General features: G+C 47.8%; 1 protein-coding gene across 1 annotated transcript in view; it reads right to left on the bottom strand.

The window, feature by feature from the left end:
* Window positions 1-19,502, bottom strand: part of UTRN (utrophin) — a 481,902-nt gene that overhangs the window by 388,678 nt on the left and 73,722 nt on the right. The window contains exon 3 of the mRNA XM_064158262.1: window positions 9,289-9,350. Within this exon, the coding sequence (XP_064014332.1) occupies window positions 9,289-9,350 (62 nt within the window). The remainder of the gene's footprint in view (window positions 1-9,288; window positions 9,351-19,502) is intronic.

The following is a 19,502-nucleotide window of genomic DNA, read 5'->3' as shown; positions in this document are numbered from 1 at the left end:
TTCTAAATCCTAGCCATACTGTAACAGATGCATTTTATTTGAGTTAGCTCTGCTCCATGATAAGTGCAAAACAAAAGTTACAACCACAGGAGAAAGAAATACTTCTAGACTGAACTAAGTATCACTACTGCTGTTTGAAACTAAAATAACCACAAGCAACTAAATTGCTATTTAAAAATCCAGACTAACAAGGGAAAAAAAGTTAAGACCCATGACCAAGATATGCTGGAAACTCTGATTCTACTAGATGACAGACATAAGTTGAAGGAGCAGCAAAGCTGAAAGGCTAAAGATAGCTCAATCCACAGAATACCTGACATACTTGACTGACAACACAACAGAAAGGGGAAAGACACAGAAGCAAATATTAGACATAGCAAAGCAGCAGAACAAACAGTAGGCGTCAGCAACTCTCTATGGGTCTTCTAATGCATCTATTAATGTATTTACAGAAGCTTGTGTTATAAATTGTTTAATGTAACAGTACTAATCACAATGAAGCTTCATTAGGTGTTATTACCAGCAAGGACAGCTGGGACTATATTTCCTACCACTGTCATCTGTTACTTCTGTAAGAGTTGAGGGGTATTCCCCTGAATCATAGAATTATAGAATCAGCCAGGTTGGAAGAGAGCTCAAAGTTAATCCAGTCCAACCTAGCACCCAGCCCTAGACAATCAACCAGACCATGGCACTGAGTGCCTCAGCCAGGCTTTGCTTCAACACCTCCAGGGATGGCGACTCCACCACCCCCCTGGGCAGCCCATTCCAATGCCAATCACTCTCTCTGACAACAACTTCCTCCTAACAGCCAGCCTAGACCTCCCCCACCACAACTTGAGACTGTGTCCCCTTCTTCTGTTGATGCTTGCCTGGCAGAAGAGCCCAACCCCACCTGGCTACAGCCTCCCTTCAGGGAGTTGTAGACAGCAATGAGCTCTGCCCTGAGCCTCCTCTTCTGCAGGCTGCACACCCCCAGCTCCCTCAGCCTCTCCTCACAGGGCTGTGCTCCAGGACCCTCACCAGCTTTGTTGCCCTTCTCTGGACGTGTTCCAGCACCTCAACATCTCTCTTGAATTCAGGAGCCCAGAACTGGACACAGCACTCAAGGTGTGGCCTGACCAGTGCTGAGCACAGGGGCAGAATAACCTCCCTTGTCCTGCTGGCCACACTGCTCCTGGTCCAGGCCAGGATGTCATTGGCTCTCTGCAAATGCAGAAATAAGGCTGCAAAAGGCTTTTCTATGTAGGAAGAATGAAGTCAAAAACTTGGATTGAAAGAATTGGGTGTACCTGACAAAAACAGAAGGGAAGCACAGCTCTCAAGCATGCAAGGGCTTTGAATTCACTTCATGACACCTTGGAACAATGTCCCCAGCTGGCTCCATTCAACAGCCATCCATATCCAAGACTCAGGAGTGAGGTGTACTTTTTCACTTAATACCACAAATATTTCAGAGGCTTTATGTTCTTTTGGCAGAGCACAGCTTTCTCAGCAATAAAGCATTTTTACCAGCTCTGTAAGAGAAAAAAAATTCAAGTGTAATGAAGAGACTATTCTCTGAGAAAAAGCTGTGGTTTGCCCATGCTGGATCTGTCATCCCCCACTAGAGTGACAGCACTAAGCCCTGGCAGGCTGTGACAGATCTGAGTCCGTGGGTTTAAATTAAGAGTTAGGGCATCAGATTTCTTGCACTGACTCCAAGTCCTACAGTCAAGTTCAAGAATAGCAGAACAGGAGAGTAACCAACCTGAAAGCAAGCTTAGAAATGTCCCACCTTGGAAAACAGGAACACAACTTCCTGAAACAAGAGGGTGTGATAGTAAGGAGGGAGATGAGGAAACAGGGTCAGAAAGAACCACTAAGGAAAAGTAAAGAAAGCAGGGCAGGAAAAAAAGTGTACTTGCACAGCCTAAAGTGGGACACAAGACTCTTGAAGCCCTCAACACCTATCAAGTTCTCTAGAAACCTTCTAGAGTAGCAAGCAGGAGGATCCAGACACCACAAAGCAGAAGCATCACAGGTCTGTGTAACAGATGTTGAAGTCCCAGGCCTGCTGATAAGCCTTACAAATAGATACAGATGCAAACTACTTAGAAGTTTGAAAGAGTCAAAACTAGCATTGATCAAAAAAATCTTTGTTGACTACCCCTTTACCTGCAACAACTAACATATGGTTAATGGCACAGAAGGGTGTCCTGTGGACCTGAATTCAACTTTCAGCCAAGAGTTCCCCTGTGACTAATCAGAAGCATTTAAAGCACAGATTTACAGGCAATCACTGGCTGTGTGCCAGGTTAAGAGACTTCATATCATCAAGCTCAGTCCTTGCTGGCACAGGCATCACACAGAATCAACCAGGTTGGAAGAGACCTCCATGATAACCCAGCCCTAGCCAATCAACCAGACCATGGCACTAAGTGCCTCAGCCAGGCTTTGCCTGAACACCTCCAGGGACAGAGACTCCACCACCTCCCTGGGCAGCCCATTCCAATGCCAATCACTCTCTCTGTGAATAACTTCTTCCTAACATCCAGCCTAGACCTCCCCTGGCACAACTTGAGACTGTGTCCCCTTCTTCTGTTGCTGGGTGCCTGGCAAAAAAGACCAATCCCTCATCTGGCTACAGCCTCCCTTCAGGTGGTTTTAATCAGCAATGAGGTCACCCCTGAGCCTCCTCTTCTCCAGGTGAAACAATCCCTTCACATCTTCAAGTCTCTTCTCTATACTGATCAAGCTCCATCTGAAAACCAAATTACTATTTTATATAGTTATGAAAATCAATTTGGGTTGGAGGGCACCTTTAAAGTTCATCTAGTTCAACCTCCCACCATGCTCAGGGACATCTTTAAGTAGAGCAGGTTGCTCAGAGTCCTATCCAACATGGCCTTGAACATTTCCAGGAATGGGGGGGGGGGGGGGCATTTGCCACCTCTCTGAGCAACCTGTTCCAAAGTTTAACCACTCTCATTGTAAAATAATTCCTTTCTTTTACCTCAGCTTTTGATAGTTTGCTTGAGTTTGTAGACGAGATTAACTCTTTGAGCTTTGTCAGAAAACTCAGGAGCAGCTCTGGTTTATAAGCAAATGTTACAGACATGTTAAATCCTCTGAATGATCAAAAATCTCAGGCTGGACACTCAAAATTAGTAGCTACTTCTGGAATTTGCCTTTACTTGCAGTGGTTGTAAACAAAGAAGATTCCTGCATTGCAGAAAAGTGTTCTGAAAACACATACGTTGGTCCTTAGGAACTGTTAAGTACTGATGAAAAAAGAATAGAAAGGGATAAAGAGATAGGAAAAAGGATTAAATGCCCCACAGTTTTATAGGTTTTAAAGATCATACATTTACTGTCCATACAGGGTAACAAAGCTGATGAGAGGCCTGGAGCACAGCCCTGTGAGGAGAGGCTGAGGGAGCTGGGGGTGTGCAGCCTGCAGAAGAGGAGGCTCAGGGCAGAGCTCATTGCTGTCTGCAGCTACCTGAAGGGAGGCTGTAGCCAGGTGGGGTTGGGCTCTTCTGCCAGGCAACCAGCAGCAGAACAAGGGCACACCGTCTCAAGTTGTGGCAGAGGAGGTCTAGGCTGGATGTTAGGAGGAAGTTGTTGGCAGAGAGAGTGATTGGCATTGGAATGGGCTGCCCAGGGAGGTGGTGGAGTCACCATCCCTGGAGGTGTTCAGGCAAAGCCTGGCTGAGGCACTTAGTGCCATGGTCTGGTTGACTGGCTAGGGCTGGGTGCTAGGTTGGACTGGATGAGCTTGGAGGTCTCTTCCAACCTGGCTGATTCCATGAGCAGATGTCTCAATTACTGAGCACATGCTAACATGCTCTTTTTCACTGTTTATGTCAACACAAAATTCCCTATTATTTTAAGTTTGGAAAAATAGTCTATTCCTCTAATGGGTTTTATTCTCTGTAACTTTAACAAAGTATCTTTACCATACAAAACCATCACAGGCTTGTGAGCTGTAGCCCATATCGCTCTGCTAAACCGAGGAGCTCTGCAGCGAGCACTGAGGCTTGGCTGACTACCTTAAGAACTTACAAACATGAAGAACTTTAAAGATGCTTGTGCCTTCCTTTCAAAATAAAATGCAAATAAGATGCATTTTGCTCTTGCACAGTTCAAATGAAGAGCATAAACAAGTTACTGGACTGTGGACAAGAGCAAGAAGGTGTAACTCACTGAACAGGTGCCCAAAGCAGATACGGGCACCTCACAGCACACCCTAGATACTTACTGTTTCACTCACCTACCTGTTCTCTGATGAGCCAAAAGGAAAGGCATTGCTCTCCTTCTAGACCACAGAAATGCACTGCTTTCTTTCTAGGCACTTTGTAAAACCCTATTCCACTGCTTTAAACCAAGTTCAGTCATTTTGGGTACATTATGCAATCATAATTATAGGATCTTTGTATGCCAAAGGAAGCTCAGCTGCTTACTTTTTATTTCTCTGTTTAAATGATGGGCAACTACAACACAATTAATGTGAAAGGAGAAGTCAAATCCTTTGGTGAATTTTGCAGTTCCATACAGAATTCCTCAGTCACAATTTGGCTTTCTGCTGTGTAAATCAGATCACATTTACATAGCCTCTAGAGCTCTGTCTACTCTACTATGCAGCTGAATCAGTCTAGTTCACAGAAAAGGAATTGTAAGCAACACCAATTATTTGGTAAATATTAAAGCTTCAGCAGCAATTTCCTTGCAATTTGACCATGCCAGTCTTCATAAATCTGTACCTTGCCACGACAAAGCAGCCATGGCCAAGACTGAATTGGATGTGCAGTAGATGGGGCTGTGTTCTTTCATACGAATGCAATCATTAACACGGCTCTCATAGCTTCAGGTGGTTTCATGGGCCATGAAGCTACAGAACTACTTCACATTCAACCATTTCCTGTGGCACAGAAAGTCAGGAGCTACACACTGTGTCTTAAGACAGTGTACAAAAGGAAAAGACACTTAATGTACTATATCCATGGGCCTACAAGTACCAAAGCTTAAATCACGCTCATGTATCTAATGCGATATCCATGACATGCACAAACAGGGCTCATGCCAGTCCCACTGCCACCTCTGCATTCATGCCATCTGTATGCCAAGGCAAGTCTTTATGAACAGACCTTCCTTTCTCAACACATTTTCAACTCCTTACACGATCCTGCTCTGCCTAACCCTCCTCCCACAGGACTGCCTCTCCTCTTGGCAGCAGTGGAAAGCAGAGCGTAACGCAAGCAGTTAGGCTTACACACTCCTCCCCTGAAGAGCAAGCTAGCCACAAATGCACTGGATGCAGGGTATCAGCTGTCCACCAAAACAAACCTCAGCCAAAGGAATCCACCAAGGCTGTAAGATTTGCATTGCCCAGTATCCTGTTGCACAGGAAGGGAAGGAAGGTAAACATTGTTTTGGTTGCTGACCAAGAACTTTGGAATGGGAGCGCTCTAGAGGCAACCATTCATTGCTACAGCACTGTCATTGCTTTATTTAAGGACAAACCAACACAGACACACAAACCCTTCTTTCTACATTCCTGTCTGCTTGCAGGATTTCACACCCACTCCCCTTTTCATTAACAGGGTGCAAAGTAATAGTTATCCCACTGGTTGGACTGTATTGGCTACAAAATCCATGAATTTTCTCTGATCATAGAATCAGCCAGGTTGAAGAGACCTCCAAGATCATCCAGTCCAACCTAGCACCCAGCCCTAGACAATCAACCAGACCATGGCACTACGTGCCTCAGCCAGGCTTTGCTTGAACACCTCCAGGCACAGCAACTCCACCACCTCCCTGGGCAGCCCATTCCAATACCAATCACTCTCTCTGACAACAACTTCCTCCTAACATCCAGCCTAGACCTCCCCCAACACAACTTGAGACTGTGTCCCCTTCTTCTGTTGCTGCTTGCCTAGCAGAAGAGACCAACCCCACCTGGCTACAGCCTCCCTTCAGGTAGCTGTAGGCAGCAATGAGATCAGCCCTGAGCCTCCTCTTCTGCAGGCTGCACACCCCCAGCTCCCTCAGCCTCTCCTCACAGGGCTGTGCTCCAGGACCCTCATCAGCTTCATCACCCTTCTCTGGACATGTTCCAGCACCTCAACATCTCTCTTGAATTGAGGAGCCCAGAACTGGACACAGCACTCAAGGGGTGGCCTGACCAGTGCTGAGCACAGGGGCAGAATAACCTCCCTTGTCCTACTGGCCACACTGCTCCTGAGCCAGGCCAGGATGCCATTGGTAACCCACGTGTGTGATTCCTTCACACATTCTAGCCATAGACCAATTTCCCAAAACCATTACACTCCTGGGTAAAGTGCCTAGTTTGACTATCAGCAGAAAAGCACAAAAAGCAGGCTTTAAATAGGATTCCACATCAACCACCACTTCCTTTCTCATCCCAAGAGTAGATCCTCTGTAAGTTTCAAGTCAGCAGAGAATTAAAAGAAGCAACATACTGTGCGAGAGTCAAGGAAAATCACCATGAGTGAAGATCAGGTTTGTGATCACCTGAAGAACCTGAAAGCATTCAACTCATAGGAACAACCAGGTTGGAAGAGACCTCCAAGAGCATCCAGTCCAACCTAGCGCCCAGCCCTAGACAATCAACCAGACCATGGCACTAAGTGCATCAGCCAGGCTTTGCTTCAACACCTCCAGGGAGGGCGACTCAATGGGATACACCCACACATACTGACAGAACTGGTGGATGAGGTTGCTAAACCCCTCTCTATTCTATTCCTAAAGTCATGGCAGTCTGGTGCAGTCCCCCCTGACTGGGAAAGGGGAAACATAACTCCCATTTTCAAACAGGGTAGGAAGGAGGAGCCAGGGAACTACAGGCCAGTCAGTCTCATATCTGTGCCCAGTAAAGATCATGGAGCAGATCCTCCTGGAGGCACTACTGAGACAGTAGAATAGTGCAGAGGTGATTGGGTACAACCAGCATGGCTTCACCAAAGGCAAATGTTGCCTGACAAACCTGGTGGCTTTCTATGAACAGGTCACAACATGAATAGATGAGAGGTGAGCAACTGATGTCATTTACCTGGACCTGAGCAAGGCTTTTGGCACTGTACTGCACCACAAATCCAGGCTGGGCAGTGAGTGGCTGAAGGGCAGCCCTGAGCAGAGGGACCTGGGGGTGCTGCTGGATGAGAAGCTCAACAGGAGCCAGCAGTGTACACTTGCAGCCCAGAAAGCCAATCAGAGCCTGGGCTGCAGCAGGAGAAGTGTGGCCAGCAGGGCCAGGGAAGTGATTCTCCCTCTCTACTCTGCTCTACTGAGACCCCATCTGGAGTACTGCAGCCAGTTCTGGAGCCTCCATTACATGAGGGATGTGGAGATGCTGGAGTGTGCCCAGAGAAGGGCCATGAGGGTGATCTGATGGCTGCAGCAGCTCTGCTGTGAGCACAGACTGAAAGAGTTGGGGCTGTGCAGTCAGGAGAAGAGGAGGCTCCCAGGTGACCTTCTTGTGGCCTTCCAGGATCTGAAGGGGGCTACAAAAAAGTTGGGGAGGGACTTTTTAGGCTGTCAGGCAGTGACAGGACTGGGGGAATGGAGCAGAGCTGGAGGTGAGGAGATTCAGAGTGGCCTTGATGAGGAAGTTGTTGAGCATGAGAGTGGTGAGAGGCTGGACTGGGTTGGCCAGGGAGGTGGTTGAGGCCCCATGGCTGGAGGTGTTTAAGGCCAGGCTGCTCTAGGGTAGGGTGTCCCTGCCCATGGCAGAGGGGTTGGCACTAGATGATCCTTGTGGTCCCTTCCAACCCTGACAGATTCTATGACTCTAAAATTCCAAAGGAGCAAGTCATTACACAAAATGTCACAGCCAAGACTCAAGGAGCAACACCAGGTAGCTTCAACTAGAAGTTTGCACAGTGCTTTGAGTAAGCAAAGCCAACTCAGCAGCACTGAGAGTGAAAATACACCAACTAAGGCTCAAAATCTACTGTAATGCATGCAGAAAAGTGCATAAACTGGATAAAGTCAGAAAGACCAAAACCCAAACAGACACCATCATGCAAATAACTGTATTTTAACATCTTAACAAATAGAAGCTTTCCATTTTCCTTTAAATGAGAGATATAGTATCAGATGTTTAGGTGTGGGGGGAAACAGAGGAAACATTATGGTGTTTTTATCTCTTTTCACTACACATTTTGACATATTTTTGCTACAAGACACAGAGTAAAGTATATTTCACAAGCTTAGACATCATTTAGTCCAACCCTCCCACCATAGGCAGGGATGCCTCTCATCCAGCCTCAGTTGCCCAAGGCCTCATCCAACCTGGCCTTAAACAAGGGGGCATCCACAACCGTTTTGGGTAACCAGTACCAGAGTCTCATCACCCTTGTGCTGAAGTTCTTCTTCCTAAGATCCCATCTAAACCTACCCTCTCTCAGCATAAAACCATTCTCTGCAGTCCTGCCACCTTTATGAAATGTCCCTCTCCATCTTTCATGAAAGCTCCTTTCAGGTACTGCAAAGCAGTTATAAAGTCCTCCTGGAGACTACTCCAGACTGAACAACCCCAGCTCCCTCAGCCTTTTCTCATAGCAGAAGTGCTCCAGCTCTTTGGTCATCCTTGCAGCCCTCCTCCAGACTCTCTCCAACAGCTTTATGTCCTTCTTACTATAGGGACACCAGAACTGGAAGCAGTATTCAAGATGGTGGCTCACAAGAGCAGAGTAAAGGGGAAGAAGCATCTATCTTGACCTGCTAGCCTTACTCCTCTTGATACAACCTAGGATACAGTTTGGCTTCTGAGCTGCATGAGGGCACTGCTGGCTCATGTTGAGCTCCTCATAAATCAACATCTCTTAAGTCTTTTTCTTTAGGGCTACTATCAAACCACTCTGCACCAAGCCTGGATTAGTGCCTGGGGTTGGCCCAACCCAGATCCAGGACCTTGCACTTTGATTTGTGTAACCTCACGCAATTGTCACTGGCCAACTTCTCAAGCCTGTCAAGATCCTTCTGTTTGGCATCCCTTCCTTCAAGTGAGTCCACTGCACCACATAGCTTGGTGTCATCAGCAAACTTTGCTGAAGATGCACTCAATGCCACTGTCCATGCCACTGATAAAGATGCTAACCAGCACTGGACCCAGTTCCCTGAGGAACTCCACTTGTCACTGGCCTTCCCCTGGCCGTCGAGCCATTGATAACACCCCTGAGTGTGACCATGTAGCCAGTTCCTTATCCCCCAATAATATTTAACCAACATTGTTCTGAACAGTGAATCAAACAAAGCAAAGTTTTAGTTTCAACCCAACATTACCTTGGAAAAACGAGCATTTATCCATTTTGTAAAGGTCTTCTTCTGTACATCATTGTGTTCATCTGAGAAAAGAAAGGGAGAAGAAAACTGAGTGAAACTGTGCTCTTTCTAATCCTAGGTTGCTCAAAACAGATGACAGTAAACACTGTTCTGACACAACAGGAGAATTTCTTGCCTAATCTGCCTGTAAAGCTGTGTGAACCTCTACAAGCCTGTGGCACTTGCAGTCACACAGATGTTGGCACCGTCCCTGGGGGTCTTCAAGAAAAGACTGGCTGAGGCACTCAGTGCCATGGTCTAGTTGATTGGTTAGGGCTGGGTGCTAGGTTGGACTGGATGATCTTGGAGGTCTCTTCCAACCTGGCTGATTCTATGATTCTACACCATACTCTGCCCCTTGAGCAGGATAATGATGCACTGACAGGCTTCCCATCTGTTGAAAAGCAGCCTAGGAAACCACAGGCTTTTATTCAAAAGATTTTGCCAACACCTTTTTGCCCAGGACTCCAAATTATGCTGAGGTCTTTATTCAAGCTTCTAATGCAGATGGCACAGCAACTGCAGTAACTAAGATGTTGGAATAACTCTTAAAGCACTTGCATCCTTAACCTCTCTCAGCTTGGTTTCACACCTGGGCCTGGATTAGAAACAGTGGTAGCAATTAAGTCACAGTTAAGTTCAACTAAAGTGTGGGAGGAGCTCAGCAGCATTTCCTTTTAGATACCCTTCCTGGAGTGGCACCAAAGCACCACCACCCTAGGGTTCAGGAGACAGGCAGGACTCAGCAGGACAAGCAGGAAACACAGGCAAGCACCTACAGATGAAACCAGAGGGAGGAGCAGCAGCGCTCAGCTGCACAGAGAGAAGAAAGCTTTGCAGGTTAAGGAAGCCATCTGGGAGACACCTGCAATTTTGCAGGGACTGTGCCACCAACCCAGGCTGAGTCACCTCTAGCACAGCTCCACCTGTGCCACAGGATGCCTCTTTGGTAAAATGCACAGAGCAATATTAAGGACAAGACTGTGCCTCATCACCTACACTTAAACCTCAATCAATTACCTGTTGACAACAGACCAGGGGAAGGAAGTTGACTCACCATGAATTTTCAAGAGCTGCTTGGTGCAGCCAAGAATAAAAGGCCTCCAAGAGGCCTTCAGGACTCCAAAAGCTTCTTGACAGACCAGCCCCAAGATGTGCTTCAGGCACCCACCACAGCACACTGTGGCTGGGGATGCTCCTGGTAGCAGCTGACACCAATTTTTCCAGGCATTTTACCACAGCATAAGCATACCACCATGGTGCTCAGACCATCTGGTCCTGCACTAGGTTGAATCCACACCAAAAAAGAAAATCTGATTTAAGTCTATCCTTCCCCTCCTTGAAATCATGAAAAGGAAAAACTATACAGTCTGAAAAGACTCAAAATTGGATGGATGATGAAAACTGGTTGGACTAGATGATTTTGGAGGGCTCTTCCAACCTGGCTGAATCTATGATCCTATGATTAAAAGGCCACACCTCAGAGAGCAGCAGTTATCCAATGAAGTTTTATCTACAACCCTCAGGTGCTTATTAGAAATAAAAAAAGTAAAATTAAAATCACAGAATGGTACTGAAAGATTGCTTTATTTAGTCATACAATCAACCAGGTTGGAAGAGACCTCCAAGCTCACCCAGTCCAACCTAGCACCCAGCCCCATCCAGTCAACCAGACCATGGCACTAAGTGCCTCAGCCAGGCTTTGTTTCAACAACTCCAGGGATGGTGCCTCCACCACCTCCCTGGGCAGCCCATTCCAATGCCAATCACTCTCTCTGACAACAACTTCCTCCTAACATCCAGCCTAGACCTCCCCTGGCACAGCTTGAGACTGTGTCCCCTTGTTCTGTTGTTGCTTGCCTGGCAGAAGAGACCAACCCCACCTGGCTACAGCCTCCCTTCAGGGAGTTGTAGGCAGCAATGAGCTCTGCCCTGAGCCTCCTCTTCTGCAGGCTGCACACCCCCAGCTCCCTCAGCCTCTCCTCATAGGGCTCTGCTCCAGGACCCTCACCAGCCTTGTTGCCCTTCTCTGGACACCTTCCAGCACCTCAACATCTCTCTTGAATTGAGGAGCCCAGAACTGGACAGCACTCAAGGTGTGGCCTGACCAGTGCTGAGTATAGGGTCAGAATAACCTCCCTTGTCCTACTGGCCACACTGCTCCTGATGCAGGCCAGGATGCCATTGGCTCTCCTGCCCACCTGGAGACTGCACACTCCCAGGCTGCACACCCTCAGCTCCCTCAGCCTCTCCTCACAGGGCTGTGTCCCAAGCCTCTCACCAGCTTTGTCACCCTCAAAGCATCTTGCTTCTGGCCCACCATGGAACCGAAACAGATGTCATTCCTGTCCACTCTATCTAGGCACAAAGCTAATACACACAGGCTAGTGGAGCAGTCTACAACTACCTGAAGGGACATTGTAGCCAGGTGGGGTTGGTCTCTTCTCCCAGACAACCAGCAACAGAACAAGGGGACACAGTCTCAAGTTGTGCCTGGGAAAGTCTAGGCTGGATGTTAGGAGGAAGCTCTTCACAGAAAGAGTGATTTTCCATTGGAATGGGCTGCCCAGGGAGGTGGTGGAGGCACAGTCCTTGGAGGTATTCAAGCAAAGCCTGGCTGAGGCACTTAGTGCCATGGTCTGGTTGACTAGATAGGGCTGGGGGATAGGCTGGACTGGATGAGCTTGGAGGTCTCTTCCAACCTGGTTGATTCTATGATTCCATGAAATGGCCAGGTGTTTTTCTCCTAACAAATGTGAACAAGAAATAGGCACTGTGGCTCAGTGCAGACAAGAGAAGTGGCACTGGTGAGAGATGAGATAACATGACTGTAAAGAGACTTAAGCTTTGTGAAAACATTCCTATGAATGTAAAAATAAAACCTCAGTTCTAGCCTCCTTTTAGGCTACAGCTGAAAAACCTGCTTAGGGCATGCCACAGAATGTTGCATCTGCTGCAGTGTGACACCCATTGTTTCACCCTTCACTTGGCCATCTAAAGCAGAACCAACACAGCCTAATTCTCAGTCACACTTTGAACTCAACCAGAAAGCAAAAAGCCAGCCTGATGCAGAAAACTCTGTAGGAGATGTACAGTGTATGCATGGCAGGCTGTGCATAAAACAGCTCACTGCAACTCACACTGACCTCGGAAGTAGGAATACTTAAAGGACCTCCTTAACCCTTCTCTCTTCCTTCAGCAAAACAGTGTCTCACCATCAAAGGCAGGCAGGATCTACCAGCAGGGTACTTCATCAGGTACTCATCTTCATCAAATACTCATCTCACAACAAACTGACAAGGTCAAGATTTAAACAACAACATACTACATATATTTAGCTCAGTTTGGTCCTTCAAGTTGTAGGGGCTTTTTAGATGACAGGAACAGACTAGATCACTAACTGCCACTCTTGGACCCAAAAGCTAGCTACAATCACAGAATCATACAATCAGTCAGGGTGGGAAGGGACCACAAGGATCAGCTGGTTCCAATCTGCCTGCCAAGGGCAGGGACACTCTACCCTAGAGCAGGCTGCCCAAAGTCTCACTCAGCCTGGCCTTAAACACCTCCAGGGATGGGGCACTAAGTGCCTCATCCAGGCTCTTCTTGAACACCTCCAGAGACAGGGACTCCACCACCTCCCTGGGCAGCCCATTCCAGGCTCTCACCACTCCCATGGCGAAGAACTTCCTCCTCATGTCCAGGCTGAATCTCCCCACCTGCAGCTTTGCTCCATTCCCCCTAGTCCTGTCATTCCCTGACAGCCTAAAAAGTCCCTTTTTTGGAGGCCCCCTTCAGATACAGGAAGGCCACAATGAGGTTACCTCAGAGCCTCCTCTTCTACAGACTGCACAGCCCCAACTCTTTCAGTCTGTCCTCATAGCAGAGCTGCTGCAGCCCTCTGCTCACCCCTGTAGCCCTTCTCTGGACACACTCCAGCATGCCCACATCCTTCTTGTAATGAGGGCTCCAGAACTGGTGAAGCTGTGTGCACAAGTCAGTCCTGGACTCTATCCAACTCTGGATAATATTTTGCATTTACATTAATTGCAAATACTACCTGCATTGAATATATTGATATTTGAACACCCTCCTCTCTCTTTAAATATCATTCAGTAACCTTTACACCTCTTCTGCCAACACCCTCAAGTACATACCAATGTAGCACAATGTTTCAGTAAGGCTTGGTTTGCTTTTTCCTTCCATAAGCTGCTGTCAGAAATCAACATGAATCCGAAAGTTCCAGGTCTAGTATTTCTAACCTGCTTACTCCTTAAGGGGACACAGACTCAAGGGGAGGTCTAGGCTGGATGTGAGGAGGAAGTTGTTGGCAGAGAGAGTGATTGGCATTGGAATGGGCTGCCCAGGGAGGTGGTGGAGTCACTGTCCCTGGAGGTGTTGAAGCAAAGCCTGGATGAGGCACTTAGTGCCATGGTCTGGTTGACTGTACAGGGCTGGGTGCTAGGTTGGACTGGATGATATTGGAGGTCTCTTCCAACTTGGCTGATTCTGTGATTCTTAAGATGGTGAAAGTAAAGCATGACAAGAGAACAAAACCCATTGCATCGATTGGCCACAACAACCCCATGCAGAGATACAGGCTGGGGTCAGAGTGGCTGAGAGCAGCCAGACAGAGAGAGATCTGGGGGTGCTGATTGATACCCACCTGAACATGAGCCAGCAGTGTGCCCAGGTGGCCAAGAGAGCCAGTGGCATCCTGGCCTGCATCAGGAATGGTGTGGTCAGCAGAAGCAGGGAGGTCATTCTGCCCCTGTACTCTGCACTGGTTAGACCACACCTTGAGTCCTGTGTTCAGTTCTGGGCCCCCCAGTTTAGGAGGGACATTGAGATGCTTGAGCGTGTCCAGAGAAGGGCAACGAGGCTGGGGAGAGGCCTTGAGCACAGCCCTACGAGGAGAGGCTGAGGGAGCTGGGATTGGTTAGCCTGGAGAAGAGGAGGCTCAGGGCAGACCTTATTGCTGTCTACAACTACCTGAGGGGAGGTTGTGGCCAGGAGGAGGTTGCTCTCTTCTCTCAGGTGGCCAGCACCAGAACAAGAGGACACAGCCTCAGGCTGTGCCAGGGGAGATTTAGGCTGGAGGTGAGGAGAAAGTTCTTCCCTGAGAGAGTCATTGGACACTGGAATGGGCTGCCCGGGGAGGTGGTGGAGTCGCCGTCCCTGGAGCTGTTCAAGGCAGGACTGGACGTGGCACTTGGTGCCATGGTCTGGCCTTGAGCTCTGTGGTAAAGGGTTGGACTTGATGATCTGTGAGGTCTCTTCCAACCTTGGTGATACTGTGATACTGTGATTGTGTAGAAGTGTAACACCAGCTATGGAGTTATTAATCCTGGGTACTAGCAAGTCTGCACACCCTGCTCTTGGGGGATCACAGGAACACACATGGCAGGGAGTGACTGCTCTTCTCGGCATTACACCAACTTCATCTTCCCAGGGCTCTGTCCACAGGCCTTGCTCCTAGAGCAGCTTTTCTCAGAGGTGGAAGGGCAGCTGGGAGTGGCTCCTGGGGACTCTGGTTTCTGGGAGGGCTGTTCTGTTTCTGTATTACCTTTTTAACTTGTCTATTGCTGTCTGTAGCTGTATAGATTGTAAATACCTACTTGGATATTGTGCTAAGCTGTAAATATAAAGCTCCATTCTAATTTACAGCTCAGCTGAGTCTAGTCTGGGTGATTTCAGAAGAGTGGGGGGGCAGGTAACACCCAAACCAGTCAGGCTCTGGTTCCTAAAGCCTTTGGAACTGACCATTATAGCTAAGGTTGTGTCAAGCTCTCTGCTATAAATCTTTGGGAATGAATTTGTAACTGAAATGCTTTGTTCACAACAGGGACAAATTATTTCATTCCTCCAATTAATTGTCCTATGGGTCTGTAAAGCCAACCCCCAGAGGCTGACATTATGATCTAGATAACAAATTAGGAACATTCACTTAGAGAAGTAAACCACCCCAACATTACCACTTAGCAAAGCCCTTGGTGCTCCAGCCAGTCATCCTCTCACAGAAGTCACTAAAAGTCTCAGCCATCACAACCTAGCAGGAAACAAATTTACCACGTTGCTAAAACATTTGTGTTTCCTTTCACACAGCCACAGCCTGACAGTAAAAGCCAAGCACTGACTCAGGGCCAAACACTGCCTCATCTCCCCCACCAACTGTTTCCTCTGGCCAGCATGGCTCTGCCTGCCCTCCAGTCCATTGAAGGACTCATAATGGCTGATGTCAGAACAGTTTGTTCCTTGAGGAGGAAATAAAAGGAAAGCTAAACACACACAAAATTAAACTCTTGTGATGACAAAGAGAAGAAAAGCTTCCTATCCCGGATGCTTGTTTGCCAAAGACTTGGTCTATTATACAACATGATGTATATCCATGCACTTGGAGTGTGCTCAAAACAGCTAGATCTTGTCATCAGATGCCCAGTCTGTGCCCTGGCATTCAGTTCCTCCACTTTTAGAGGCTTAAGTACCTCCTCCATCCTTACTGTCCCTTATTTTGGGCACCTTGAAACCACAGCTCAAGTCCAGTCTATTACTTTGTGATTATCATGTTTGCAGATGACACCAAGCTCGGAGCAGGTGTTGATCTGTTGGAGGGTAGGAGAGCCCTGCAGAGGGACCTGGACAGGCTGGATGGGTGGGCAGAGGCCAATGGGATGAGATTTAACAAGGCCAAGTGCAGGGTTCTGCACTTTGGCCACAACAACCCCAAGCAGCACTATAGGCTGGGGACTGAGTGGCTGGAGAGCAGCCAGGAGGAAAGGGACCTGGGGGTACTGATAGAGAGTAGCTGAAGATGAGGCAGCAGTGTGCCCAGGTGGCCAAGAGAGCCAATGGCATCCTGGCCTGGATCAGGAACAGTGTGCCAGTAGGACAAAGGAGGTTATTCTGCCCCTGTGCTCAGCACTGGTCAGACCACACCTTGAGTGCTGTGTCCAGTTCTGGGCCTCTCAATTCAAGAAAGATGTTGAGGTGCTGGAAGGTGTCCAAAGAAGGGCAACAAAGCTGGTGAGGGGCCTGGAGCACAAATCCTATGAGGAGAGGTTGAGGGAGCTGGGCCTGTTTAGCCTGGAGAAGAGAAGGCTCAGGGGTGATCTTATTACTGTCTACAACTACCTGAAGGGAGGCTGTAGCCAGGTGGGGGGTGGCCTCTTCTCCCAGGCAACCAGCAATAGAACAAGGGGACACAGTCTCAAGTTGTGCCAGGGGAGGTCTAGGCTGGATATTAGGAAGAAGTTCTTCACAGAGAGAGTGATTGGCATTGGAATGGGCTGCCCAGGGAGGTGGTGGAGTCGCCACCCCTAGAGGCATTGAAGCAAAGCCTGGCTGAGGCACTTAGTGCCATGATCTGGTTGACTGGCTAGGGCTGGGTGCTAGGTTGGCCTGGATGAGCTTGGAGGTCTCTTCCAACCTGGTTGATTCTATGATTCTATATTCAGGAGAGAAAAAAAAAAAAAAGAAAAAGATCTCTATATGATCTAAAAATAGAGCAAAACCAAAACCCTCACCAGATACTGCAGTTTGTCCTTTACTCAACCTCTGGCTCACACTGAGAGCCAGCTTTCTTATTCCCCAAAACACACTGCATGCTTGCATGCCACAACCGAGCAATTTCGTTGCTGAAAGACAAAGGTTGTTACACCCAAAACAGCTGGAAGAGCAGCACTGTAATGAAAGTGTCCTGGTAAAGCATGCAGCCTGCATCAGCAAATCAAGTTGGAAATTGCTCAACCACCTCAGCAGAAGCTACCAAAGGTCAGCTCTCATTTTAAGACCTATTTGCCTTACCCACTTTCTTATTTAAATTCTCAGGGAAGGAATTCAGCAACAGGAGGAGGAATTAGCCTGTGGGTTTCAATTAAGACACTTGGAATGTAACAAATTTAGAAGCATCCCTTTGCTTAAGCCTTGAGGCAAACAAGAGTGTCTGTCACAGATACTGACCCACCCAGGACTAGCACCAGCTGAAATTCTGACAACAGTCATAAAAGGAGAGAGAAGTTTTGTATTCTTGGGTGCAGGATTTTCTGGATTAAAAGCACATTTGACATTAACAACCTTTTGGTCAAATTCACTCAGAGTAATTCACATATGAAAAAAAAAACCCCACAAAGTTAGCCTGGAGAAGAGGAGGCTCAGGGCAGAGCTCATTGCTGTCTACAACTACCTGAAGAGAGCCTTTAGCCAGGTGGGGTTGGTCTCTTCTGCCAGGGAACCAGCAACAGAACAAGGGGACACAGTCTCAAGTTGTGGCAGGAGAGGTCTAGGCTGGATGTTAGGAGGAAGCTGTTGTCAGAGAGAGTGATTGGCATTGGAATGGGCTGCCCAGGGAGGTGGAGGAGTTGCCATCCCTGGAGGTGTTCAGGCAAAGCCTGGCTGAGGCACTTAGTGCCATGGTCTGGTTGATTGGATGGGGCTGGGTGCTAGGTTAGATTGGATGATCTTGCAGGTCTCTTCCAACCTGGCTGATTCTATGATCTATGATTTTTATCAATGCTAGCAAGGGGCAAAAAACTGAGCAAGCCACAAAGCTCCAGAATTTGTGACCACCAAACTCACAGAAGAAGCTCTGATGCTAATTGGGGCTGTAGCACCCCGGGTGTCACTAACACAGACTAATCTTTACCAGCAGCCAGGAAGTTTTAGGTTTGGCTTTTTAAATGAGAGAAGCTGTTTAGTTTTTTAATGTCAGAAAGCAAAAGTTAAAACTGTTCTGCAGATCCCCTTCTCTTGCAATACCACAGTACCACAAAATGGTTTCATAAACTGTCAGTGAGCACACAAGAAGGTTTGAGGCTGAAAAAGTTTCTACCAAAATCTTTGGTCACAGGCTCACAGGATGTCAGGGGTTGGAAGGGACCCAAGGAGATCAGCAAATCCAACCCCTCCGCCAGAGCAGGACCACACAATCTAACACACATCACACAGGAACACATCCAGACAGACCTTGAAAGTCGCCAGAGAAGGAGACTCCACAACCTCTCTGGGGAGCCTGTGCCAGTGCTCTGTGACCCTTACAGTAAAGAAGTTCCCCCTTGTGTTGAGCTGGAACCTCCTGTGCTGCAACTTACACCCACTGCTCCTTGTCCTATCCCAGGGAGCAGTGAGCAGAGCCTGTCCTCCTGCTCCTGACCCCCAGCCCTCAGATGTTTATAAACATTGATTAAATCCCCTCTCAGTCTTCTCTTCAGACCAAACAGCCCCAGGGCCCTCAGCCTCTCCTCATAAGGCAGCCCTCCAGTCCCCTCATCATCCTCGTAGCCCTCCGCTGGACCCTCTCCAGCAGGTCCCTTTCCCTCTTCAACTGGGGAGCCCAAAACTGAAGGCAGTATTCAAGATGAGGTCTCACCAGGGCAGAGTAGAGGGGCAGGAGAACCTCCCTTGATCTGCTGGACACACTCTGCCTAATACACCCCAGGCTCCCATTGGCCTTCTTGTCCTCAAGGGCACATTGCTGTGCCATGGGTAACTTGTTCCCCACCAGCACCCCCAGGTCCCTCTCCACAGGGCTGCTCTCCAGCAGATCACCTCCCAGCCTGTGCTGGTGCAATTTATTATTCCTTCCCAGGAAGGGGAACCACAACAAGTTTTGGCTATCAGCAAGTGCACTGGAGGGGTAAAAAAATACCTAAAATTGAAACATCAGTAGAGTCAGAGAGTGAATTGGATTATATATGTGCCATAGATCTTTAAGCACAAAGTTCACCAACATGGAGAGGGAGATGCCTACACCACCTCCCTGAGGTCCCAAGCAGCATGACAGACACACAGAGAGTGAAAAACTCCCACCCAGTATCTGGCTATTGAGATGCTTCTAAGCACATAAACAGAAAAGCACTTAAGAAGTAGACTAAATTTACAGGCAGATTAAAAGATAGGAAACAGACTTACTACAGGTCATTTTTTTTTTATTAATATAATCAGGTCTTTTTGAAGTTGTAAAGAGAGTTGTAAAGAAAACAGAATTGCTTTCCACAAGCTGGTGTCAGCCATCTGCTCTTTTTCCTCTGCCCAAATGAGAACTATTATTAGGCTCACTTGCATTTGTGGAGGTGATTCACTGGGTATAAGGTCAGAGAGATCATTGTGATCATCTCCTGTAATCTCCTGTATAACACAGGAGATGTCCCCACAAAAAGGCCATCAGCATACCAGAAGGG

Source organism: Pogoniulus pusillus, chromosome 18 (genome assembly GCF_015220805.1).
Source record: "Pogoniulus pusillus isolate bPogPus1 chromosome 18, bPogPus1.pri, whole genome shotgun sequence".
In the NCBI taxonomy this organism is placed as follows: Eukaryota; Metazoa; Chordata; class Aves; order Piciformes; family Lybiidae; genus Pogoniulus; species Pogoniulus pusillus.
This window is presented reverse-complemented; position numbering and strand designations above follow the sequence as displayed.